This window comes from Panthera onca, chromosome B2, assembly GCF_046562875.1.
Source record: "Panthera onca isolate mPanOnc1 chromosome B2, mPanOnc1 haplotype 2, whole genome shotgun sequence".
In the NCBI taxonomy this organism is placed as follows: Eukaryota; Metazoa; Chordata; class Mammalia; order Carnivora; family Felidae; genus Panthera; species Panthera onca.
Genome location: NC_138343.1, coordinates 112,893,956 through 112,920,010, shown reverse-complemented (window position 1 = coordinate 112,920,010; position 26,055 = coordinate 112,893,956). Strand labels below are relative to the sequence as shown.

Here is a 26,055-nt window from a genome sequence, read left to right as displayed (position 1 = left end):
CCTGGGTGGCTCAGTTGGTTAAGCGGCTGACTTCGGCTCAGGTCATGATCTCACAGTTCGTGAGTTCAAGCCCTGCGTCAGGCTCTGTGCTGACAGTTCAGAGCCTGGAGCCTGCTTCGGATTCTGTGTCTCCCTCTCTCTCTGCCCTTCCCCCACTCACACTCTGTCCTCTCTCTCTCTCTCTCTCAAAAATAAATAAGCATTAAAAAAAAATTAAAAACACGCCAACCCAGACATCTCTACAAAGAAGATACACAGATGGCAAATGAGCATATGAAAACATGCTCCATATCATAGGTCATCAGAGAAAAGGAAATTAAAACAATGAGATACCACTGCACACTTAGTAGAATGGCCAAACCCCAAACACTGACAATGTGAAATTCTGGCAAGGATGTGGAGCAAAAAGCTCATTCATTGCTAGTGGGACATGCAAAATGGTATGGCCACTTTGGGAGACAATTTGGCAGTTTTTTATAGAACTAAACATATGCTCATCATACAACCCAATAATCATGTTCCCTGGTATTTACCCAAAGGCACTGAAAACTTATGTCCACACAAAAACCTGCATACAGGTGTTTACAGCAGCTTTGTTCGTAACTGGCAAAACTAGGAAGCAACCAAGATACCCTTCAGTAGGTGAATGGATAAACTGTAGTACATCCAGACACTGGAATACTATTCCGTGCTAAAAGGAGATGTGCTATCACACCATGAAAAGACAAGGAAGATCCTTAAATGCATATCACTAAGTGAAAGAAGCCAATATGAAAAGGCTATATACTGTGTGATTACAACTATATGACATTCTGGAAAAGGCAAAAGTACACAGACAGTAAAAACATTACTGCTTTCCAGAGGTTGGTGGAGGTAGGGATGAATAGACAGCACAGAGGAATTTTAGGGAAGTGAACATACTCTGCATGATACTATAATGATAGATATATGTCATTATATATTTGCCCAAACTCCTAGAATGTACCACACCAAGAGTGAACCCTAAGCTAAACAATGGACTTTGGGTAATTATATGTGTCAGTGTAGGTTCATCAATTGCAACAAATGTACCATTCTGATGGGGAATGTTAATAATGGGAGAGACTATGCATATGTGTGGGGGGGAAGTATATGGGAAATCTCTGTACCTTCTGTTCAGTTTTGCTGTGAACTTACAACTGCTGTAAAAAAATAAAATCACTAAAAAACCCCACATACATTAAAAACTCCAGAGGCAAAACTTGACATAGTATTTTTCCATATTTATTTAGCCTTCTTTTATATAAGTAAGAACAGTTTGAAACAGGTCACTAATAATTTTACAATTCTGCAATTACAAACAAGTAAAATCATAACATGCATAAATAATTCTCCAGATAGTACTTTAAACATTTTAAAAACAAGTTATGAATTAGTTTTGTGCTGAGCTAATGTTATCGATAGCTACTAAGTTATCAAATATTTTACTGAAAAGGCTCAGTGAATTTTAACTGTAGTAACCTTATTTTTACAAGTAAAAGACAAATGCTGCTAAGAATATGAGGATCAATGGTTTTCCAACAGAGAAGGAAAACAACTATGAGAGGGTATAAACATATATAAATTAAATCAGTTGGCTAATCATATTTTTGAAGAGTCCATAATGCATTTTAGAATTCCTTAAATACCTTACATGTTGTTATCATCATACTGTCAATTATACCATTGCAAACTCACTTAGTACGACATGTTGTACATGCAGAAAATTCCTTTTCTGAAGGTGGTCATATTTGATTTCTGCAAACTTGCAACTGCTTATCCGTGTAGGTGCTCAGAGAGCTACTTAACAAAGCTGTCCTGGAAACCCTGGAAATCTAATTTTGAGAGCCTATAACCCCTACTTCCACTTTCAGTGAATAAAATTGAAAGTGAACATTCATTTCAATTATAAAATAAATAATAACAGAAGAACTCAAGAAAAGTACATGTGGGACTCTTGGCCTAACTGAACTCCTGCTGTCTACCTGCCTAACACTGAGTCTTAAATATTCAGTTCTACTGACAACCTGCTCTCAAAATTGTATTCCTTTCCACAGCCTCTTCTGAGAACTTTATAGCACTTAACACACTACACTACGATCACTGGTTTTGTCTTCAGATTAGCATTTGAAGACAGACTGTCCTCTCTCACTTCTCTATTTCCTGATCCTGGCAGTGTCTGGTAAATGCTAAATGCTCAGCAAATGTTTGCTAAATGAATAAATGAATATTTATTTCAGATGCTGTAACTAAACATTATAATAATTATTTCATTGCATAAAACTACGTTTAATATCATGCCAAAAATAAGAAAGAAAACTAATCATCACAGCCTGTTTCTAACATCAAAACTTTAATCCTTGTGTTCATTTATATTCATGCACATGGTATTATTATATGCCGGCACAATGTAGGATAAGCTTTCACTACCTACTCTTTGTTCACATTCACTATTGTTAGGGTAGATCAGCACAATTCCTAAAGATATAGGTCTCATGAAATGATAGATCAATAATGCTAACTCAGTGCTATTAAAATAAATTTTCTCACCTAAGCTTATCTATCACTACTTTCTAATCAGGATTTCTTCATGATAAAAGCTAAGCATAACCACTTTTGAATGCTACTTTTCCTTTGGTACAATAAACAAACCATAAAACAACAGTTTCTGTCCAGTTTTAATAACATTATTATAACCACTTTGTATTTCTTCCCCATTTATGCTCTTACAGGTAAAATTCCATTACAGCAACTTCTCTTAGATAACCAAGTTGATTGTTCTTGTAAATTCACCATTAGAAATTACTTTACGTATATTATATAGCTTTCAATTTATTACAAAAACATTAGTCTTTCAGAAGTGAAAACCAGCACCCGAAATCTGAGTAAAACGGAATACATATACAATTCTTTCCAGCAACAAGAACAGAGCTCACTATGTAGTATGGTACTCTTTGTTTTTAAATTTCATGTGTAAAATTACAGAACTGTCAAGAAATGGTTACTTTTCCCCCCTTTATAGTAATAAAGGCTCCAACAAAATCAGCAAAGTACTTTCTATATCAGTTTATTCTTCATAAATAAATCATGATTATAATTGACTACTGGAAAAATGAAAACATTTGAACTTTTAAAAAAGAAAATAGAGCCCTCCCTGATTAACAGAACTTGTTTTAATGGGATATTATCTACAGTATCTTATACCTTAGACATGTAACCATTAAAACAAAGAAGTTAGTGACAAAGTATCCATGTAACTGTATCACAGATCTCAAGAAACATTCAAAAAAGATTTAAGGCTACCCAGTAATAGCCTCTCATAAAACCCAACAAATCTTACAATGGCAATTAGACTTCAAAGGGACCAAAATATTAGTTTATGTTGAGCCAAGATTAGGAAAATCTTCCACTGTTGACATTTTCATGTTCTTAGTTTTTCAATCAAACAATCAGCCTGTAATTTTGAAAACATAACATATTTTTAAATTCTAATTATTACAGCCTACATGAAATAATTCTACTGGCATCCCTATTATAATAAGTCACAGCAGAAGAGGTGGATATGACATATTCTGTTCCTAAAAATATCTTAAAAATTTTCTCAATAGTTTTATAAACTATAGTAAAAGGGTTCAATATTGTATATAAGTAGGCAGATTTTTATCCACATTGCATATTTGTTAAAAAGCTTCAATAAGAAAGGGAAAATAAATACTGACATTTTAAAAAGTAAACTAGATGTGCAAGAATCTTAAATGCATAATACTAAGTAAAAGAAGCCAATTTGAAAAGGCTACATACTGTATTTTTCCAACCATAAGACATTCTACAAAAGGCTTAAAACTGTGGAGACATTAAAAAGATCAGTGACTACACAGAGGATTTTTTAAGGCAGTGAAACTATTCTGCATTATACTATGATGGGGGATACATGTCATTACACTTTTGTCCAAACCCATAAAATATACACTACCAAGAATGAACCCTAATGTAAATCACGAACTGTGGGTGATAATGATGTATCACTGTAATTTCATGGGTTATAACAAATGTATCACTATGGTATATAGGATGTCTATAGTATGGGGGGCAGAGGTTATATCGGAACTCACTGTACTTTCCATTCAATCTTGCTGTGAGCCTAAAACCACTCTAAAAAAAAAGTAAACCAAAGTCTTCTAATTATTATTTCAAATGCTTTTCTCAAACATCTTATATATCTGAAACATCATATAAGAGATTTTGAAATAAACCTTAATATCTTTCTCTTAATTTTCTTCAAAGTCTCATAATACATACTGACAGATTTAAGAAGAGTTCAGATTCACAGGATGAACCATTAACAGATCCTATAACTTACAATGTTCATTCATTTTTTTCTAACTAAAAAGTCATGTAAGGAAGTATAGTTAAAAACCCTACAAGAATATATTTTAATGAGTTTTTTTATTATAAAAGCATGGATAGTGTAGAAAATCAAAAATACAAATAAGGAAAAACATTCCTTTTTTAATCACACTGATTTTTTTAAAGAGACCACACCAACTGCCCTGTCAAACATCCACTTTTTAAATTTTGAACACACACACACACACACATATATCTTAAATTATTTTTAAATTAATCATCTGGACAAGTTAATTAGAGGGATAAGTTTGAAATATGAAGTTTCTAGAAATCATGCTTTTTAATTTCTTGTGTACCATGGCTATAATAATAATATGCATTAACTAACAGTAATTATTTAATTTGTAATTCAGTGATAATTGGTATATGGCAACTACGGGTCACCTTAACATCATGAACACAATAGCAACTGGTATATTACTTAGTCAAGTGGCCTTGGAAGGACAGTCACTTATCAACTAAGGCTTGACTGTCCAGCAACAGGCCTATAATCAGCTGAATTCTATTCTACTTTTGCACTAACAAAACAGAATTCTGCATTTTTTTAGGCTCAAAGCTTCAACCTCAGATCTGACAGGTGATGCTACTACTGCAGTCCTTTTCTAAACTAGAAAATTACAAAAATTCATTTCTATAATAATATTGATGATGATAACAAAGGCAGCAGGTAATATTTACTAGCACTATTTGCAAGGTAGTTTTAAGTGCTTTACATACAAATTATTTTATCAATCCACTTATCAACTCTACAGGTAGGCAGTATTCCTTATCAGTAGGTAACAGATAAAGAACTTGGGCCTTAAAAAGTTTACGTGACTTGCACACAGTACCTCAAATAACTAAGGGAGCCACAGTTTCAATCCAGATTGGACCCTGGATTCTAAACTATTAATGCCATGGTTCTTTTATATCATACTCACTGCCTGCAATGGAGAGACTTAGCCATAGCTTCTCTTCCTATGGATACAATAACCTGGAAAATCCCTCAAATTAAAAATAATTATTTTGCATACATTCGAGCAGTATGTTAAAGAGATGATCAGGTCTATGAGAGCTGTAAGTGCCTAGTGTTGCCAAGAAAAGAAGATCTACAACAGAAAGGACAAATATTTTAAATACTTTTGTATGCAGCTACTACAATAGTAACACTTACTGTGATAAACCAATAGGAATTCACTTTATAAACCAATTTTGATAAGAAGCCAAGTTGATCGACAGGTGCCAGAACATGAAGGTGCAAGTGGGAAATGGAACAAAAAGGCGGCGTATGGAAACCCATTCTAAAACAGAAAGGTAAGAGATACTTGGCAAATCAGTTCTACAATAGTTTAAAACTATTTTTTTTTACGATAAAACACATAAACATTAAGGACGTCCCAAACAGGTTACCACTCAAGTATCTTTTACTGCCTTCTTTCTATACTTAAAAGTATTCACAATTCCTCCTCTTTTCATGAAGTTCATAGTAACAAACTCTTCATCAAGGAAGGGCTTAAAGGCATACTATGCCTCAGTAAAACCTTGATGAATTCTAATTTGGCATTATGTTTTATCACCTTGGTCCTTAACATTTTAAACTTTAATTTTCCTAAGATATGGCTCTGCAATGAATCTTTAAAAAAAAAAAAAAAAAATTACAGGACACTCAAGTAGAAGGGTTCCTTTATTCCAGGACATAGCCAGTAGATGGTGTGCTTTCTCCTTTAATAGTGATTTCCTTACCAACCAATATTTCAGTAATGAGATTAATGATACCATTATTTTAAAAATTTTATCATCACTCAAGTTTCTTAATAATGAAGATAACCTAATTATTCACAATTTATCTGCTTTATAAAACAGTCATAAGAGAATTCCTTGGACTACTAACAAATTTCTACTAAGAAATGTGATTCTACCTCTTAAAAATAAGTTCACAGTTTTGTTAAGTCCACTTAGCAATTCTGAGTGGAGCAAGGCATACCTGTAAGAATAATCCAAGCCTAGGAATATTTGCCTGCTCAAATATTTGTGAGTCTCCATTAAAAAACAAACAAACAAACAAACAAACAAACAAAAAACTCCAGTGAGTGGAGTGTAGGAGGAAGGCATGGGAGAAGGGCTATGCTGCAGCAACAGTATAGCTGACAATGTGGAGTCAGATACACAAGACAGATTGAAAAGCTTCCACCACTACTGAGAAAAGGAGACTGGGTCTTCCCTCCATGAAACAGGAGCTCACATAATATAGAATCAACTAATCTAAAAGGTAGAAGCGACTCAAGGGTTCATTCAACCCTTTCATTTCAAAGACGGGGAAGCCAAAATCCAGAAAGTGGGAGACTTCCCAAGGTCCCCAAGTAAGGAAGTGGTAGAGACAGGCTTGAGACTCAGGGCTCTTGACTCTCATGGTGCTGTTCATTCTTCTAGTACACACTCCTGTGACTGGAAAGGCAATGTGCTGCTTTTGGCCAAAGGGTCTCAAATACTATCTGTTCCTTGTCATTATCACTCTTGAATAGTGCTTAACAGATTTCAGAGCGTTTTCTCACACACCATCTTATTTGAGCCCATAGGTAGGCAGAGCAGGTGTTATCTTGGGGAGGTTAAATGTCTTCAGGTAGCACAGCCAGTACAAGCACAGTACTCAGCAAGTAGCACAGATAACATCAGAATTCAGATCTCTTTCACTTCCAGTTCTGATGTTAGACGTGATCTCTGCTACACCTGCCTTGTTACTCCTTTGGTCACACTAGGCAAAGTCACAAGTCTTTTAAAAAGGAAAAAACCCACCATTTAGATTAATTAAAATAATTGCCAAGTTGAATATTTTTATTACATGCTTTTTGCTCAAACTTTGGTGAATGCCAGAGTTCAGTTCAGCAGGGAAAAAACTCAAGTAGTTTCACACAACAAGTATAATAATACATTTTTAAATCATATAAAATATTTTCTAAAGAAATTCAACTTACACACAATTTTATAGAAAAACACATCTTGAACAAAGAAAGGTAGACTCAACTATTTTACCTATGCACTGCTTAAATATACTTGTCTGTCTAAACTATGAGTGGCAATCATTAGAAAATCTTGAGACATGACAGGAGGAAGACTTATTTATTAAATTTACACTACCACTGAACAATGAATGCTTCACTCTCAGGAAAACTGCATTTAAACCAGGCTCTCTGCTGCCTCTGCTCTCATTTCCCACGAAGAAACAATATTTCAGAAAAAACAATTGCATATATTGGTTTCTATCTGCAAGTACACATACCTCGCATTTTTGAAGTCAGTGAAATTATTCCTTTCAAGAATGCTTTTTCCAACAGTTACCATGTTCTCAACTATAAAACAGAAAAATGACATTACACAGCAGGAGACATTACTAAGTTGTAATTAATATTAATTTTTAGTGTCCCAGTCAAAAGTTGTATCAAATGGGTAAACATTTAAACCGCCTGTTTAATAGTTTTAAGTTACTGAGAAGTTTGCCCATCAGCACTGAAATGAAGGTTCAACCTATCACAAAGCGTCATGTATAGGTTGACTTTGAACAGCTGTTAAGGGGTACTATCAAGTGACTACTTAGGACATCTGATCCTACTGAAGTCTAATTCAAATCATAAGGAGACCAACTAATAAAAAAAATACTTGAATTAAGAAAAGACAGACGGGAAAACTTTGAATTTGTCTTTCAGTCAAAATTAGAGATATGATAGCACTTTGTGTCAGGCCACCTTTGACTAGCTAAATGTTTGTATAATTGTTTTGGCTTCCAAACTCTCTCTGCCTTACTGTCTTTATTATCTTGGTCCTTTATGGCCTTTGGATGGAAATATGCTTCCCATGAGAAAAAAATTTGGTAACCTGCAATGTCCAAAGCACAATGCCAAGCTTTAGACCCCTTTTATTTCTGAATGGAGTAGTCAAATATTTAGAAGAGGAAGAAATGAGAATCTACAGAAGATGGTTATCATAAAGAGGATTATAAAATTATTGCTAATTTTTCTTCTCTAAGTCAGGCTTGAGCCAGGAGGACGACAGTAGCATATCATCCAAAAAGGCTCATTACTTCAAGCAAGATTGTATCTTGTTTTCTTTTAAAATATTCCCAAGATCCTAGACATGGGGGTAAAGAATGTTTTTTTTTTCTTTTAATTGCTTTAAAGCAATGCTTTTAACAGTACCATATTATAAGGTATGTAGATGTAATATATATGACAACAATAACACAAAGTGGTGCAGAGTTACATTTTTCATGAATTGCTACAATGTGAAGTCTAAGTAGACTGTGATAATTACACAATGTATATTTTAATCTCTCTAGAGCAACAATTTTTTTTAATATGAAGAGAAATACATGAAAAGGAAAGAGATAAATTACAGTGGAATTATAAAAAATATACATGTATCTGATCAACCACAAGAAGGAAGGAAAGAAACAGAGCAATAACAAAAAATGGAGCATAAAGCACCTGGGTGGCTCTGTTGGTTAAGGGTTCAACTCTTGATTTTTACTCAGGTCATGATCTCATAGTCATGGGATCCAGCCCCGTGGCAGGCTCCATGCTGAGTGTGGAGCCTGTTTGGAATTCTCTCTCTCTCTCTGCCCCTCCCCAGCTCATGCTCTCTCTCTTTCAAAATAAATACATTTTTTTAAAAATGGGACAAACAGAAAACAAATGGCAAGACAGTAGACCTAAACTGAACTGTATCAATAGTTACATTAAACATTTATGAACTAAACAATTAAAAGTCAGATTTTCACATTAAACTTAAAATATAATTATAAATAAGCAAGACCCAAGTCTATTGCTATCTTCAAGTCTTTAAATATTAATATTAAATTGGTTGAAAGTATAGAAAAAGATACCCAATGTGAACAATAAGAAAGTTAAAGTAGCTAAATTAATATCATACAAAATAGACTCAAGAAGTATTCCCAGAGATCAAGAGGGACATTTTACAATGATAAAAAAGGCTCAATTCATTGAGAAGGCATGACAATCATAATTATGTATTCACTTAAAATCAAACTCAAAATACATGGAGTAAAACCTATTGTCTCCTTTACATTTCACTGTTATGTCCTCTGTCTTTCTTTATACTTGGTTTTGACTGATTCACCTTTCTAGCATCCTAAGGCAGAAACTTAGGTTATTGGTTTTAAACCTCATTTTCTAACATAAACACAGACAGCTATAAATTTCCCTGTAGGCATTGTTTTGGCAAATTCCACAAATCTTGGTATGTTGGATTTTTGTTACCAATCAATTCAATATTGTTTTCTTTGATCTATTTATTTAGAAATTATTTAAAAGTATGTTAATTTAAAAATACTTAGTGCTATTCTAGATTTTATTATTTTTCTACTTTAATTCCATTGTCATCTGAGAACAGATGTTATAAGATTTCAATCATTTGAAATGTATTTAGACTTAGTTTACTGCCCAGAATATGGCCTACCTTGGTAAACATGTGGTCTCAACAAACTGTGTATTCTATAGTTAAGTGGAGTTCTATAAATATCAGTTATAATCACAGTGCTTGTGACAGTGTTATTGAACTCTTCCATATGCTTATTATTTTCCCAACTTTATAAACTGTATAAAAATATTAATTGCAAGATCTTTTTTTTTTTTTAAAGTTTATTTACTTTGAGCGAGAGAGAGAGCAAGCTGGGGAGAGCCAGAGAGAGGGGAAGGGACCTAATCCCAAGCAGGCTCCACACTGCCAGCATGGAGCTCAATCTCACAAACCACAAGATCATGACCTCAGTTGAAATCCAGAGTGGGATGCTTAACAGACTGAGCAACCTAGCACCCTGAAAGAACTTTTAAACTTTTATTATGAAACTATTAAAATATAAACAAAATCAGAAATAACAGTGTAATGAAACCTCAAACACCTACCATGCTGCTTCAAAACGGGTAACATTTTATTTGCAACAATTATAACAACTTTCAATAAAATAGAAGAAATAATAGAAAAAGAAAACCAAGCATTAACATATTTTTCACTCCTTAAAAACAGTATAAAAAGGAAATACTTAAGGCATGGTAGCTGTTGCTTGATACTAAATATTGCATATATATTGGCCTTTACCTGCTGGAATGAGTATGAAATGTACTCACAGAACTTAAGATGACTAAGGCATTTGGCAATATGGAGAAGAAACAATTTAAAAACGGGTAATTCAGTAGTCTAAACACTAATGAAGTACACATCAAAGTTTTCCCTCAAAGATATTTCTTATTCACCTTCAAAAAAAATCTGGCACAGGGGCGCCTGGTGACTCAGTCAGTTGAGCATCTGACTTCAGCTCAAGTCATGATCTTGTAGTTCATGAGTTCAAGCCTCACATCAGGCTCTGTGCTGACAGCTCAGAGCCTGGAGCCTGCTTCAGATTCTGTATCTCTCTTTCTCTCTCTGCCCTTCCCCTGCTTCCTCTCTCTCTCTCTCTCTCTCTCTCTCTCTCAATAAATAAACATTTAAAAAATTAAAAAACAAACAAAAAAACCACCAAAATAATCTGGCCCAATTTATCTATTTTATCGGCTACTTAATTTACTGACCAAACTAATCCCAGACCCTGTTGGCAAAGGCTATCAAAACATATATGAAGTGAACTTAGAAATGTCTTAGTAAATGATAACTGGTAACTCACAGAAATCATGAGTAGGAAAATACAGGATAATCCTATAAGGACAAGATTCAAAATCTTCTTTTCAGAAGTGAAAAATTCATTGCTAAACCTCATAACTAAATTTTGGTGTCAGTTCATCTACACCAGAAGCTTACAAGGGAGGTATCAATATGGTCTCACTCCCAGGCAATATGAGCTTCTAGGCCATATCACAACTTATTTGCTTGTTATTTTTTAAATAGCATCTTCCATTTCCAGAGTCGAGAAAAGCCATCACTTAAAAAAACATAAAGAGGCATTATCTTTTAGAGATCTTAAAGATTAAATAACATGATGTCTGGAATTTCAAATCCAGTGGGAGAAGGTTAACACATGAAAAAGACTGGCCACGAGTTAATAAATGTTGAGCTTGGGTGATGAATAAATGGAGACTACATTATATTCTTTATTTTTGTATATATTTGAAATTTTTCACAGTGGAAATTTCGAAGAGTCATAATGCTCCTTTTTCATAATATCTGCCAGACTTGTTCTCTTTTAAATGTCACGGCCATCACTGATGCCAACTGAAAACGATATAACCAAGAAGAACACTACTGTCCTCTTACCCAGTTCTATGTGATCTTTCTTTAGCTCTCTGCAGTTTCCAATATGCTTCTTTGGCACCACAAGATAATGATGAGGTGCTGCTGGTTTGATATCTTTGAAGCAAACTAGGTCTTCATTCTGAAGGAGAAAACATATCGTTTGTTAGTGGATTTTTTTTTTAAGAACTTCCTAATGCTATTCTGGCATGTCTTGAATACCATAAATCTCAGTCTGATAGGGAAATAGTACTTACGTTACAACTAAGCCCACCTGGGCAATTTTGTGAATATGCATTTAGTCCACAAAGACAAGCCTTACCGCCCCTCATGATATGCTCATTTATTCCAGACAATGAGAAGATTTATATAAAGCTAATTTCAGGAAAAAAATTATCAATGAAGTTAATTAAAACTTCATTACCAACAATGATAGAGTTTTATTTTCATTAGATATTTCTCCATCTCTACCTACCTAAGGGTCTTTCACTCTTAATATGTACTTCTAAAGTTTGCCTACAGAAACATAGCGAGATTGATAAATTCTTTTTCACATACAATTTTTTTACAAAATAGATATTCCTCAATTATAACAAGAAAATCATCTAGCATCTACAGAGATTACCTTTTTAAACATTTTTCCATAAACTGTATATAAATACATTTGTTATATTTGCAACATTAAAAAGCCTTTGAAATGCTAAAACAAACTCCAGTATATTGTACTAAGTGTCCGATCCATTAAATCAGAAGGTAAATTAGCGCAATTACTGTGGAAAACAGCATGGAGTTTCCTCAAAACATTAAAAACAGAAATATCATATGGTCCACCAGTTCCACTACTGTGTATTTACCAAAAGAAAATGAAAACACTAATTCAAAAACATATATGCACCTCTGTGTTTAGTAGAGCATTATTTACAATAGCTAAGATATGCAGGCAACCCAGGAATCCATCAATAGATGAATGAATAAAGAAGATGATGTATACACACAATACATTCAGACATAAAAAAAAAAGGACATTTGTGACAACATGGATGCACCCAGAGGGCGTTCTTATGCTAAGAACAAATTGGTGGTTGCTAGAAGAAAAGGGGGCGGGGCAAAATAGGTGAAGGAAATTAAGAGGTACAAAGTTCCAGTTATAAAGTAAGTTATGGAGATGAAAAGTACAGCATAGGGAATATACTCAATAATATAATAATGTTATATGGTGACTACACTTACCATGGTGAGCACTGGGTAATGTGTAGAATTATTGAATTATTATTTTGTACAGCTGAAATTGTCATTGTGTGTCAACTACATTTCAGTAATTTTTTTAAGTCAAAAATCACTATCAATCAGTATATCAACAAGTTTCCCTCAGAAAAATTCCCAGAATACACTGTTGCTCATTAGTTCTCTGTTTCAAGATCAAAAATTCAATTTAATGAGGGCCTCATATCCTTACCAGTAATCTTGGTTTCAATGAGAACAATGGTGAAAGTCCATTGTACATATTATACCATGAACTTTCTTATCAGGAGCCATACTGCTCATCACCTAAGGTTCAGGGGACTGACAAGTCAACTTTTGATAAGACCACACTTCAGAAAATGAGACTTTTTTGTCTACTTTAGTCCTCAGGAGAGCCATGATTGAAATGGAAGGCAGCAAAAACAGGGTATTATGTGTCCCTTCCCTATCTCAAAATTTCTATAAAATGCCCACAACATCATGTTATTAAAACAGTGTTTGGGGTGCCTGGGTGGCTGAGTTGGTTAAGCGTCTGACTCTTGATTTTGGCTCAGGTCATGACCTCACAGTTCATGAGTTCGAGCCCTGTGTTGGGCTCTGCACTGATAGCATGGAACCTGCTTGGGGTTCTCTGTCTCCCTCTCTCTCTGACACGCCCCTGCTCACAATCTCTCTCTCTTTCAAAAATAAACATTTAAATAATAATACTAATAATGTTTAATTATTGACTTTGTTGCTGTCCTCACTTAACATACCTTCAACCCAAATTTGCAAAAATGAATAGGCACAACAACATGAAAATCTTGAATATTATCCAGCTTTTAAGAGTAACTTGTCTATGTATCCCTTTGAATTAGCATTTTTGTATTCTTTGGATAAATACCTAGTAGCACAATTGCTGGATCACAGGGTAGTTCTTTATCTTTTTAACTTTTTGAGGAAACTCCATACTGATTTTCAGAGTGGCTGCACCAGTTTACATTCCCACCAACAGTGCAAGAGTACCCCAATGGCTATAGCAGCATTATCTACAACAGCCAAATTACAGAAACAGCCCAACTGTCCACTGACTGATAAATGGATAAAGAAGACGTAGGGCGTGTGTGTGTGTATGATATATATATATTATATATATAATGGAATATTACTCAGCCAAATCTTGCCATTTGCAATGATGTGGATAGAGCTAGAAAGTATTATGCTAAGCAAAATAAGTCAGAGAAAGACAAATACCATATCCTTTCACTCATATGTGGAATTTAAGAAACAAAACAGACGAGTAAAGGGGTAAAAGGAAGAGAGAGGCAAAGCAAGGAACACATTAACTATAGAGATCAAACTGATGGGTTACCAGAGAGGAGGTGGGTGAGAGGATGGGTTAAATAGGTGATGGAGATTAAGGAGGGCACTTGCTGTGATGAGCACCAGATGATGTATGGAAGTGCTGAATCACTATATTGCATACCTGAAATTAATATTACACTGTATGCTAACTAACTGGAATTTAAATAAAATCTTTTTATTTTTTTTAAAGAGTAACTTGTCGGGGCACATGGGTGACTCAGTTGGTTAAGTGTCCAACTTCAGCTCAGGTCATGATCTCACAGCTTGTGAGTTTCGAGCCCTGCATCAGGCTTTGTACTAACAGCTCAGAGCCTGGAGCCTGCTTTGGATTCTGTGTCTCCCTCTCTCTCTGCCCCTCCCCTGCTCATGCTCTGTCTCTCCTGTCTCAAAACTAAATAAACATTAAAAAAAATTTTTTTTAAGTGTAATTTGTCTATAAGATGAGGATGGGGAGGAGGGGGAAATGGTTACTTTTAAGATCCTGTAGTAAACTTAGCCTATGCAATCAATGATTGAATTAGATTTCCATCAAGCTTTCTAAAATATTGAAATTGGCCCTCTGATGTTACCCTCTCTCCCACTGCTACTATTGAACCAGCCATTATTTAGACTTTTTTTTTTTTTTTTTTTTTTTTTTTTTTTTGTGAGAGACAGCACAAGCAGGGGAGGGAAAGAGAGAGAGGGAGAGAGAGAGAATCCCAAGCAGGCTCTGCCCTGTCGCTGCGGAGCTCAATGTGGGGCCCAAACTCACAAACCATGAGATCATGACCTGAGCTAATAAAATCAAGAGTCAGGTGCTTAACCAGCTGGGCCACCCAGGTGCTCCTTTTAGACTCTTCATTTTAAGAAAAACTTTCTCCTATTACAAAGATACAATGACAAAAAAGTATGAAATGATGCATGTACAAAGCTATCCTTTACAGCATGATTTGTGATAGAGAAAGAAAGAAAGAAAGAAAGAAAGAAAGAAAGAAAGAAAGAAAGAAAGAAACAAGAAAATAACCCAAGGGTCCATAATTCAACTAGGAGACTGGTTGAATAAATCATAGTAAATACATACAATAAAGTAATATATAGCTATAAAAGGGAATGAGGATCTTTATATACTTATGAAATGATTGCTGAAAAATATTTTTTTTTAATTTTTTTTTTTAACGTTTACTTATTTTTGAGACAGAGAGACAGAGCATGAACAGGGGAGGGTCAGAGAGAGAGGGAGACACAGAATATGAAACAGGCTCCAGGCTCTGAGCTGTCAGCACAGAGCCCGACGCGGGGCTCGAACTCACGGACCATGAGATCATGACCTGAGCCGAAGTCGGACGCTTAACCGACCAAGCCACCCAGGCGCCCCAAAAATATTTTTTTTGAGAGAGAGAGAGAGAGAGAGAGAGAGAGAGACAGCATGCATGCGCAGGGTAGGGACAAAAGGAGAGAGAGAATCTTAAGCAGGCTCCGCACTCAGTATGCAGCCCAACGCAGAGCTCAATCCCATGACCCTGGCATTGTGACCTGAGTAGAAATCATGAATCAGAAGCTCAACCGACTAAGACACCAGGAGTCCCTGAAATATACTTCTAAGTTAAAAAAATAAATAAATAAAGCAAGAAGCAGGAGAATTGTTAGGCCATGTCTCGTGTAAGAAAGAAGAATACAAAATTAAACATACACATACATATTCTTACAATGGAAGAAGGATAAACCAAAAATATGTTTTTTAGTTTTTTAGTTTCTTGTGAAGGAAGAGCAACAGGGTAAAGATGACAAGAGAATGGATGCTACATTTTTCCGAATGTACTTTTCTTTACAATTTTGACTTTAAAACATGAATATTTAACATACCTTTTGGACTTAAATAGAAAAAAAAAGGTAATCCCTAAAAACTGAAAACAAACAGAAACAAATAATCCTAACTGTATGCCATGTTGATAACACAACTACACAAAGAAAGATATTTCCAGTAACTCTAAAACAGAATTTTGATTCTCCATTACTGACAACCACTAAGTGAGAAGTTTTCCTTTATGCTTTCAATGCAGATCACAGCGAGCTTGTCAAGTATAGGACATGCCATGTTTATCCTTGAACTTCAAGTTAATAACACATAGTAAACCTGAAAAACTGTTTAATAAATAAATGTGAATAAATGACAGAAGCTTAAATACAAAGATAAAGCTATCAATGCTCCCTCCTCTAATCCTCGGAAGAAAGAAAGAAGAAAGAAAAAAGAAAAGAAAAGAAAAGAAAAGAAAAGAAAAAAGAGAAAAGAAAAGAAAAGAAAAGAGAAAAGAGAAAAGAGAAAAGAAAAGAAAAGAAAAGAAAAGAAAAGAAAAGAAAAGAAAAGAAAAAAGAAAAGAAAAGAAAATGGTGTTGGAGCACTTGAGTGGCTCAGGTGGTTGAGTGTCTGACTTTAGCTCAGATCGTGATCTCGCGGTTCTTGAAACTGATCCTCACCATCAGGCTTGCTGCTGTCAGTGCAGAGCCCACTTTGGATCTTCTGTCCACTCTCTCTCTGCCCCTACCCTGCTTGCTGTCTCTCAAAAATAAATAAACATTTTTTAAAAAAAATTTTAAATGATGTCATTATAATTTTTACATACTTTTCCAATAAGAGATGGACTTTCCATGATCTTTCAGTCTGTCCTTGCAAAACACCTTAAGTTGGAATTTTGGCCACTGTTTGATTTTAACAGTGTTTCTCAGCCTTTTTTCACTATCATCCCCCTAAGGAAACTTTATAGATTTTTTTTTTTCTAATTGCTCCCCTCATCTGATATTTTAGAACCACAGCCATTCGGACATCCATTTATATCCTATATGCTATGCCTGTATTTCATATATATAAATAATAAGCTTTTTGCCCCTGCCCCAGGCAAAAACATCAATTTTTAACACTTTTGAGAATGCACAGATTAGACAAACAGCTAGTGTCTCTTGACCTCATTATACCACTGACTCTAAGCAATGTAGGCTAAGCATCCACTTACATACAACAAATAAACTGCGGTGAACAGGGTAGGTAGGTACTCAACCTCCACTGCAAATACTTCTGTGTCTTTAGTACTTCAGAAATTTTAAAAAGCCAAAATCCCCAGATGGAACTCAGCTCTTGCCAATTAGATGTACTTCAGACCTAGGTGCTTTGACGAGCTAACCTGAAGCAAAGCCATCTTTCTGTTGCTTCGGCTAGTTCCAGCCGGCGAACTGGTCAGCTGTAGGACTACCCAGTTTCCTTTTTCTTCCTTTCCCCTCCCATTCCAATGTCTAGTCAACAGTTTCCTGGGAGTCAAGAGACACACAGGAGACACCTTTTGTTTTGTCGCCATGGCCTACCGGTGTGGAGCTAGCAGGTGCAGTAGAGCTCTGCCGCTGTGTTGTTGCTCAAAGAAGAGTAGAAATACGTAGGTGCTACTGGCCTTCGTTGTCCAGAGGTCAGAAATGCAAAACATCCTGCAAGAGGCGGAACAGCCGTGCACAACGAAGCAGAATCCAGCCCAAACTGCCAACAGTGCTCCCACTGGAGAAACCGCTCAACAGTGGCAGTCACACTGCTTCCTCACCTCTGGGTCACACCTCAAGAGACCTCTTCCTGAAGTCTCAGCTCCAAAGGCTGACTGCAGCACAGGAAATGACTCCTCAGGGCTCCAGTTCTGCAAAAGCTGTTCTGGATGTCATTCTTGAAGGCTTTTCTAGATCCTGTTCCTTCAGCCCTTGCAACGACTTTTTTAGCAACTAATTCCCTATATTAAATCCATTTCTGCTTTAAATAACTAGTTTTTATTTCTGCAACTGACCCCTAATATCTAAAGCAAATTAAGAAGAAATAACATTTGAAGGAACATTTCAGTACCCTGCCATCTGAGGTTTGATTTAAGAAGGGGGAGGACATCAAAGTTAAACTAGTATTTCCTCAGTGTGGTCTCAAGCAAGGTGAAAATAAACATCCAGCCTTGTGTTTCTCAACATTCTTCACTGTCACCCCTCAAAAGACATTCTTAAGACTTTTTTTCCTGATTCCACTGTCATGATAGTTTAATACCGCAGATTATGCTTTTTCTGTTTGTGTCCACTATGTTTATCTTTGCCTCATACAAAAAGAGTAAGATACCACGCCCCAAAACCAACTTTTATCCCCTCAGAAGTGATATCTCCCCCACTGAGAATGTGTGGTCTACTATTTGTTTAGTCTCTTCAGTACACAACAAGAAAACACTATATGGATGCTTATGGAGTGAGGAACCTTCTCTAGCTTTTGCCAGAAAGGTTTCCCAGACTGACCCACACATTATGCTAGTACCTCCAATGATTCCAAATCAATGTTTTCCTCTGTACTTAATTATAAATCTACTCTACTTTATATAAACCCAATAGTTTCTAAATATTTATTTCTAAAAATAAACATATATGAATTAATATAGGAATATAATGTGTATAATACAAAATACATAGGCTAAAGATTAGGTTCTCTTTTTAAAAACATAATCTTTAACATTTAATGAGCTCTGATATATCAAATCATTCTAGATTCAATTGTAAAAAGATCTGCACCTTTTTGAGGCACTATTGTACAAGCATGTGCATCTTGCTTATGTTCTGTATTGCATGGACTAATGTCTATATTCATCGTGTGCCCCCTAGATAGGGTATAAAAGTAAAAAGTGTTTATTTGTCTAATTTCCTCTATAAAAATGCCCCAGGCTTTTCACATAATTTTCTCTGAAAATGTTCTTCACAAAGAAAAAACCCTGACCTTTGGCCAAGAAAAACAACAACAACAAAACCTGTGATACAAGTTTGGGCCATCCCACTCCGCCCCCCCCCCCCCAACTATTTGTAGACAAACTTTTTACACTACTAGTATCTACTATCTCCTAGTTTTCCTCAACATCGGTGCTGGAGTGTGCAAAATTTAAAAGCAGTCTCTGGGAATCTACGAAATACTGAATTCTGTGAAGTTAAGAACCTCACTTTACCTCTTGCTAGCCTAATTTTAAATTTAGTAAAATAAGGAGTGAATGAAGGAGGAGAGCTTGGTGGTCCCTGCTGACTCTATGGATCAGCTCAAGAGGCCTACTTGGCAGACAACCGACTACTGGGTCTTCCCCCCAGTCAGCTGCTGCCTGTCTTCACTTCTTCCCCCATTCAGCACAGATGTCAAGGTCCATCACTTCAGCCCTCTGTCCAGCCATAATTTCTTACGTTTGTTCCACTGCGCTTCTGTAACACCCACAGAGCCAGACCCAACCCTGGGTTGACACAACTGACCACCTGGTCTAAAACTAGATTGGGGCTGTGGCTGGCGGGATCAAACCGAACCAAACACCCAGCTCAGCAAAATACTGCAAGCGGTAGAACCACCTCACCAAGCACAGAGCACTGTCATCAGTTGTCTCCTCCGTATTCATGCCACCCTTTAGATTACAAGAGCTGAACACTGACTATCCTTTATCCTATTCGCCAGTGAATCTCCGACACCAGGTGCTTAGAACAGATTCCAGTTCGCTTTTAACGAATGCATTAATGATTACTAAAAAGATACCAGAATCTCTGGAGCTGATCCTCTCCAAAGGCTGCTTCTTTAAAGGCAAGTAGAACCGGTAGAAGAAAACGTGTAGCAGGTATCTGTGTGCAAGCATCTGAGCAAAATCTTAGTGCTCTGAAAATCTGCATACATTCCAAATGTCGACACCTGTAGGAACTGTACCCTGCAGTGGAAATCTGCGCCGGCTAAGAAATAGTTCGACCTCTGCCCCGCTCCCCTCCGCCCCCAGCCTAATTCCAGTCTCACAAAGAAGCTTTCCCCAATTACCATTATCTCTTTTCCACCAGTTTGCTCCTCAGTAGCAGTAGCAGACTGCGCAGAATTTAAAAGCAGTGTCTAGAAAGCAGGCGGTGGGGGACACGGCGGAGGAATCCCTCAATTAAAAACATCACAAATGCTATTTTCTGCCAAATACCTGGTATCAGCAGACAGAAGCCGAAGTGTTTGGCTTTATCACTACAATGTCCTCCCTTCGGCACAGCAAGGATACTGCTGGAGACAGTCCCCACTCCGAAAGAAGCAAGTCCGTCATTAACACCACGACACCCAGCCTCCCCAACCCCGGTCCACACCTGCGAGGCCTCCCTCCTTCCCGGGAGCCTGACACGACCACACCACGGTCCGCCACGCGAGGCCTCGGACCCGGGGCTCCCGCACCCACGCCCGGTCCGCTTCGCAGCCCACCTCACAGTCCAGGAGCTCGGTGCCCGGTTCCTGCCGCCCCGCGATCCGGCAGAACACGCACTTGCTACTGTAGTCCTCGGGCTTCGACGATCTTGCGACAACTTCGGCGGTCTTCGATGAAGACACCTTAGGTTCCGCAGTCGCCGCTGCCTCAGAGCAAGGCTCGGATCCCACGCTGTCGCACCTCTGCTCCTCCGCCATCGCACCCGCCCCGGGTGGCCAAGAGCTATGACGGCTCGGGCACCACTGGCCCTGCGCAGAGTCCGCCTCCTGCAGCTCCTCAGTTTTACCTGGAGGCGTCGCCCTTCGCCTGCCGCAGAGAAAGGCAGGGAGTTGGGCGCACGCGCTGATCCAGGACGATGCTAGACAAAGGGCGACGCAGGGATGGGCCTCAAAGCCAGGGAACACGAGGGGGCGTGCCAGTACGCACTTGGGTGCTAGCGGGAAAACCCGTTGGTAGCTACGGGAGTCGCCCCGCCCCCTCCGTCTCATTGGTAAAGACGCAACACGTCCTTCGAAACGCAGGAGCGCGCACCGTCGCGATGACGTCACCTGCGCGCTCTCAGGTCTGGCAAAAGGAACTTGTTGGGTACGTTGGACTTTCTTTTCCGAAGGTGGAAGTTCGCTTTATTTTGAAGAAAAAAAGAAAAAAAAAAGAGAGAGAGAAAGAAAAAAGTGTTAAAAATTTCGTACGTTTTAAACGAATGAGCACAATTTCTAGAGCCTGCTTTTCAACATAGATTATGTTTGATCTTTTCTTTCGTGTGTGCATTTTCAGCCACGATGGTTTGCTAAAGCTCAGAATATCCAAAACTGAACTTCATATCTCTGTCTACTTTTTTGTTGTTTACAGCACCAGCTAGATCAAAATAGCGGCTTTTATTTCACATTCCTCAATACACAGGTAAATGTGGAGTCTTGTAGTTTATAGTCTGTAATAGTCCAGAAATTCATTGCTCCTGCTTCATGCTTTCATGCTACAGTAACCCTCTAATTAGTTTCCCTCCTCCATTCTCCTGTTACTCAGTAATTATCGCGCCCCCCCCCCAAAAAAAAGCCCCAATTTGTTAATTTGATACTCAGGGTTGACTCTGATTTGACCTAAGCTTTTCATTTTGTAATACTTGGCATTTACTGAACGTCTAAAATGTGCCATATATTTCTCTAATTGTTAAAATAAACAAGGTTGGTTTAGACCACTAAGATAAAAGTTGGTCTAACTCAGGAATCCACCAGCATTTTTTTTTTAATTTTTTAATGTTTATTTATTTTTGAGAGAGACAGAGAGAGAGTGAGCTGGGGAGGGGCAGAGAGAGAGGGAGATACAGAATCCGAAGCAGTCTCCTGACTCTGAGCTGTCAGCACAGAGCCTGATGTGGGGCTTGAATTCACGATCGGAGAGACCATGACCTGATCTGAAGCTGGATGCTGAACCGACTGAGCCACCCAGGTGCCCCCACCAACCTTTTGAACACAGAACTCCTTTATTCACACTGAAAAATTTCTTAGACTAGCTTGTTATAGTAACCTTGTTATTTGTTGGCTTAGAAAATACGTAATAACAAAGCCCTATTGTGAATGCAGTCGTTTTTGAATCATTTCTGTTGTATTATTTGAAGACATTTAGGGGTACCTGGGTGGCTCAGTCAGTTAAGCCTCTGAATCTTGATTTCAGCTCACGTCAGAAAATCATGGTTGGTGGGTTCAAGACCCCCATGGGGCTCTACAGAGCCTGCTTGGGATTCTCTCTCCCCCTCTCTCTCTCAGCTTTTCTCCTGCTCGCTCTCTCTCTCAAAAATAAGTAAACTTAAAAAAAAATTATATATTTTTAAGTAGTTGTACACATGTGTTCAAGATATTTTTCATTCCTTTTGCAGTTTTCCAATGGTTTGGGGGACCACTATAATAGCTTCCTAGCCTCTCTCGGGAGTCCAAGGCAAAGTTCAGAATCGATGCACTACTTTGCCTTACTTAAGTATCCACTATTTTCATGCACTGTAATATACACTTTGATATACACTTTCACATCACTTTGTTTTTATCCACACTTTTCCCTCTGAAATATCTTTGTTTCCATCTCTGCACATCCACTTTCCAATCCATTCCTCAAATGCTACTGTGGTAGCTACTGTGGTCCCCTCCCTAAGGAAAGAAAAAAAAAAAAAAAAAAACCCTCAAGGCAACCTGGCTATATATATGCCTACGTGACAGCATGCCTCACAACCTTGTAACATGAGACCACTTAATCAGGCTGCATGTTTGTGTGTTACCATATACAGGAAACCAAGAAGTAAAAAATATATAAAAAACTATGCCACATGGCATTCGGGGCTCAGTTCTTTGGGTACAAACCCAACTGAGTGGTGCTGGCAGGAATAAAGTTGCTTCCTGGAAAGAAAAGCCTTAGTGTCACGACTCCCTGTGCGAGAATCCTGCTACACTACCTCCTTCATGACATTTTTTTTTTTAATTAACCAAACTGAAAATAAGTACTTCCTCTTGTGAATTCACATAGCAGTTTCTCAACACTTCTCTTGTAGAACTAAACACTTTGTATTGTATACTATTTATGTGGATATCTTTTTTCTTACTAGAAATTATGTTCCTTGATAAAAAGAACAAGTGTCTGAATCTACTGTAGTGCCTCCTATAGCCCTTTGCTTGTAGGTAGACACTTAACAATTGCCTAATGAATAAAAGTGTCTAGGAATAAGGTTGCTGCATGGAAGTGTTCAGATTGCACACTGTACAAGCGTACTATAAATGCAAATGTGTTAATTTGCATCATAGATAAATATCCTCTAAAATCACAGGCAGGCCTAAGAGTTCCAGAGCAGTGGAGAGCTGGGTCCTACAAAAACCCACATTGGGGGGCGCTTGGGTGGCTCAGTTGGTTGAGCATCTGGCTTCGGCTCCGGTCATGATCTCACAGTTTGTGGGTTCGAGCACCGCATAGGCCTCTGTGCTGACAGCTTAGACTGGAGCCTGCTTCAAATTCTGTCTCCCTCTCCGTCTGCTCCTTCCCCCACTCGTACTCTGTCTCTCTCTCTCCTTCAAAAATAAATTAAAACATTAAAAAAATTTTTTTTAAACCCACATTGGGTGCATATGACCACACACACACACACTCAGGAGACCATTCACCTACACACTGGCACATACCTGCACAAGGTGCACCTGTCCTGTCTTAGTGACACCTGTGATTGGTCCCTCCCCTACCTGGCAATTTTGAAGACTCCCTTCCCATTCTCCAACTTTGAGCTTGATAGAGGTGTCTGCCATGGAAGTGGGAGAAGCAACACAAACTATTTAAAACTTGTCTGGAGTCTTGGTGTGGGATCACGCAAAAGCATAGGCAGTTGTGTGCACACAGAGCTGCTACCAGTTGGTGCTCTGGTTAGCCCCCCTGGGAATCAGCCATTTGGGTTTTGTGACAATAACTACATTTTACTTGTGGAAATGGAGTGTTTTCTGATTTCACAAGGGCACCATATGGGCTAGTAGCAGCCTTGCTTCAATCATGCTCTGGAGTCAGAAAATTCTACAACTTACCATCTGTGAAGATGTAGGCTAAGTTATTTATCTTTCTGTGTCAAGGCTTTCTTCATCTATAAAATGAGGATAATAATAATGTTTAATGCAAACATTATTTTGAGAACCAAAGCCTGGAAGCCTGGCACAAAACTCTCAATAAATGTTAAAAGTCATTACCAATAAATAGGTAGTGATGGTAAGGGATCATATGGTTTACTTGCATTTAAATATAGAAGGTTCAGTGCTCCTATTTAACATAGAAACTGAATTAGACTTTTGTAACATCGTTTCCTCTCCCCCATTTTCCCCTCCCCTCCTTTCTCTCCCCCTGACATACAAAAAGCTGTACATATTTACTAAGGTTCTTCTTTTTGGCTACGCTCACCCCCTTGGTAATCTCGCGTCTGTGGTTGTGAACACATGTATGCCAGTGACTCCCAAATTTAAATCTCTAGTACAGACCTCTTCCCTCAACTCCAGACTTGGGTAGCCAACTGCCTATTCAACTACCTTATGCACATGTATAACATATATTATAAACATGTCTGAAACTAGGCTATGGGGAAAGCTCTTTCCTTCCCAAATCTGCTACCATCTTACTTGAGGGAAAACTCCTTTCTGCCATCCACTGAGGACAAAAATTTTGAGATCATATCTGATGCTTCCCTTTAACTCTATATCCAATACATCAGGAAATTTAAAGTACATCCAGAATCTGATGTCATCACTACTGTCAACCTTGGCTGAGCTACCATCACCTCTTATGTAAATTATTCAATAACCTATATGGTCTCCCTACTTCGAACCTTCTTCCTGCCCCCTTTACTGTGTAGTCTTAACACAACAGCCAGAGTGACTCTTTTAAAATGTGAATCAGATCGTGTCACTCCTCTGTTCCACATCCTTCAATGGTTCTATATCCCACTGAGAGTAAAAGCCAAAGTACTTACTTATGAGGATCCATAAGTCTCAACATAATAAGCCACCTGCCCACCTCCTCACATTCTGACATCAGCTACCACCACCATTTCCATTGCTTACTCTACTCCAGCCACACTGGACTCCTTGTTGTTACTTATGCCAGCCAGGCATGCACCCACATTTAGGCACAATGGTTGTCCCTCTGCCCAGAACACACTCCTTTCTACTACTGGCAGTGCAGATTTCTCCTCTCACCTTTTTCAAGTCTTTGCTCAAATGTTTTTTCCCTAATGAAGTCAATTCTGACCACCTTGGCAACCTACCCCTCATTCTCACCCCCTAATTCTCCCTTTCCCTTTTTCTGTTATTTCCATCCTGCCCATTACCTTCTAGATATTTATATTTAAATATTTAATATTATTATATATTATTATTGTCTGTTTCATCCTCTTTGAATGTAATCTCAAAAATTCTCAGGAATTTTTATCATTTTTGTCTGTTTTTAGTTCATCGAAGTATCCTCAGGATCTGCATGTGGAGTATAGATACCAAGTGTAATCAAGGACAACTCCAAGGTTCTTAGTCCAAGAACTGGAAGGTCAAAGCTGATATTTACTGAAATGGAGAACTCTGCAAGAGCAGGTTTGGGGCAAGGAAGCCTTGGAATTCAGTTCTGGGTATATGAATTTGAGTTGCTATATCAGGCTCTTTAGAGTAAGTTTGTTGCAGTAAACAGCTCCAAAAATCTTAGTGCCTTAAAACAAAAAAGTTTATTTCTTGCTCACCTGTGTGTCTGCTGCATGTTGACTCTGGCTGTGTTGACTTCATCCCATGACCCAGGCTGAAGGAGCAGAGATGGTTCTGATTTTAGAACAGACGGAAGAAAGAGCACAGTGGAGCCGCATCATGGCCCTTAAGGCTTCTTCTCAGGCTGGCACAAGTCACTTCTACTCATATGTCATTGATCAAAGTAAGTCATGTGGCCAACTCTGACATCAAGGTTAAGTATAATCCTAGGACTGTAAAAAGCAGAAGGCAAAAAATATTTCAAATAATAATACAGTACACTGCAGATGCCTATTTGACATTTAAGTGGCAATGTCACTAGGTAGTTGGATGTATGAATCTGAAGGTCAGGAGAGAAATCCAGG

At 37.7% G+C, this 26,055-nt stretch overlaps 1 protein-coding gene and 1 long non-coding RNA gene across 8 annotated transcripts in view; one reads left to right on the top strand and one right to left on the bottom strand.

Annotated features, from left to right (window-relative positions):
- Window positions 1-1,241: 1,241 nt before the first annotated feature.
- HINT3 (histidine triad nucleotide binding protein 3) lies at window positions 1,242-25,780 on the bottom strand. Of its 4 annotated transcripts, none has more exons than XM_078447284.2 (7): window positions 25,690-25,780; window positions 21,002-21,074; window positions 20,450-20,759; window positions 11,662-11,779; window positions 7,682-7,751; window positions 5,579-5,705; window positions 1,242-3,472 (listed from the first exon to the last, which is right to left on the bottom strand). In XM_078447284.2, the coding sequence occupies exons 1-7, from the start codon at window positions 25,730-25,732 to the stop codon at window positions 3,440-3,442; spliced, it is 774 nt and encodes a 257-aa protein (XP_078303410.2). In that variant the 5' UTR covers window positions 25,733-25,780; the 3' UTR covers window positions 1,242-3,439. The 4 variants fall into 4 exon arrangements, with proteins under 4 accessions (XP_078303410.2, XP_078303409.2, XP_060472572.3 ...); XM_078447283.2 differs by having other exon boundaries at window positions 20,880-21,074; window positions 25,690-25,774; XM_060616589.3 differs by having other exon boundaries at window positions 20,450-21,074; window positions 25,690-25,774.
- LOC132667614 (uncharacterized) overlaps window positions 21,049-26,055 on the top strand; it is a 31,595-nt gene continuing 26,588 nt past the window's right edge. For 3 of the 4 annotated variants that reach the window (XR_013555758.1, XR_013555757.1, XR_013555755.2), the window contains exons 1-3: window positions 21,049-21,353; window positions 25,411-25,618; window positions 25,745-25,874. This is a non-coding gene — a long non-coding RNA (uncharacterized LOC132667614). The remainder of the gene's footprint in view (window positions 21,354-25,410; window positions 25,619-25,744; window positions 25,875-26,055) is intronic. The other variant, XR_013555756.2, reaches the window with a different exon arrangement.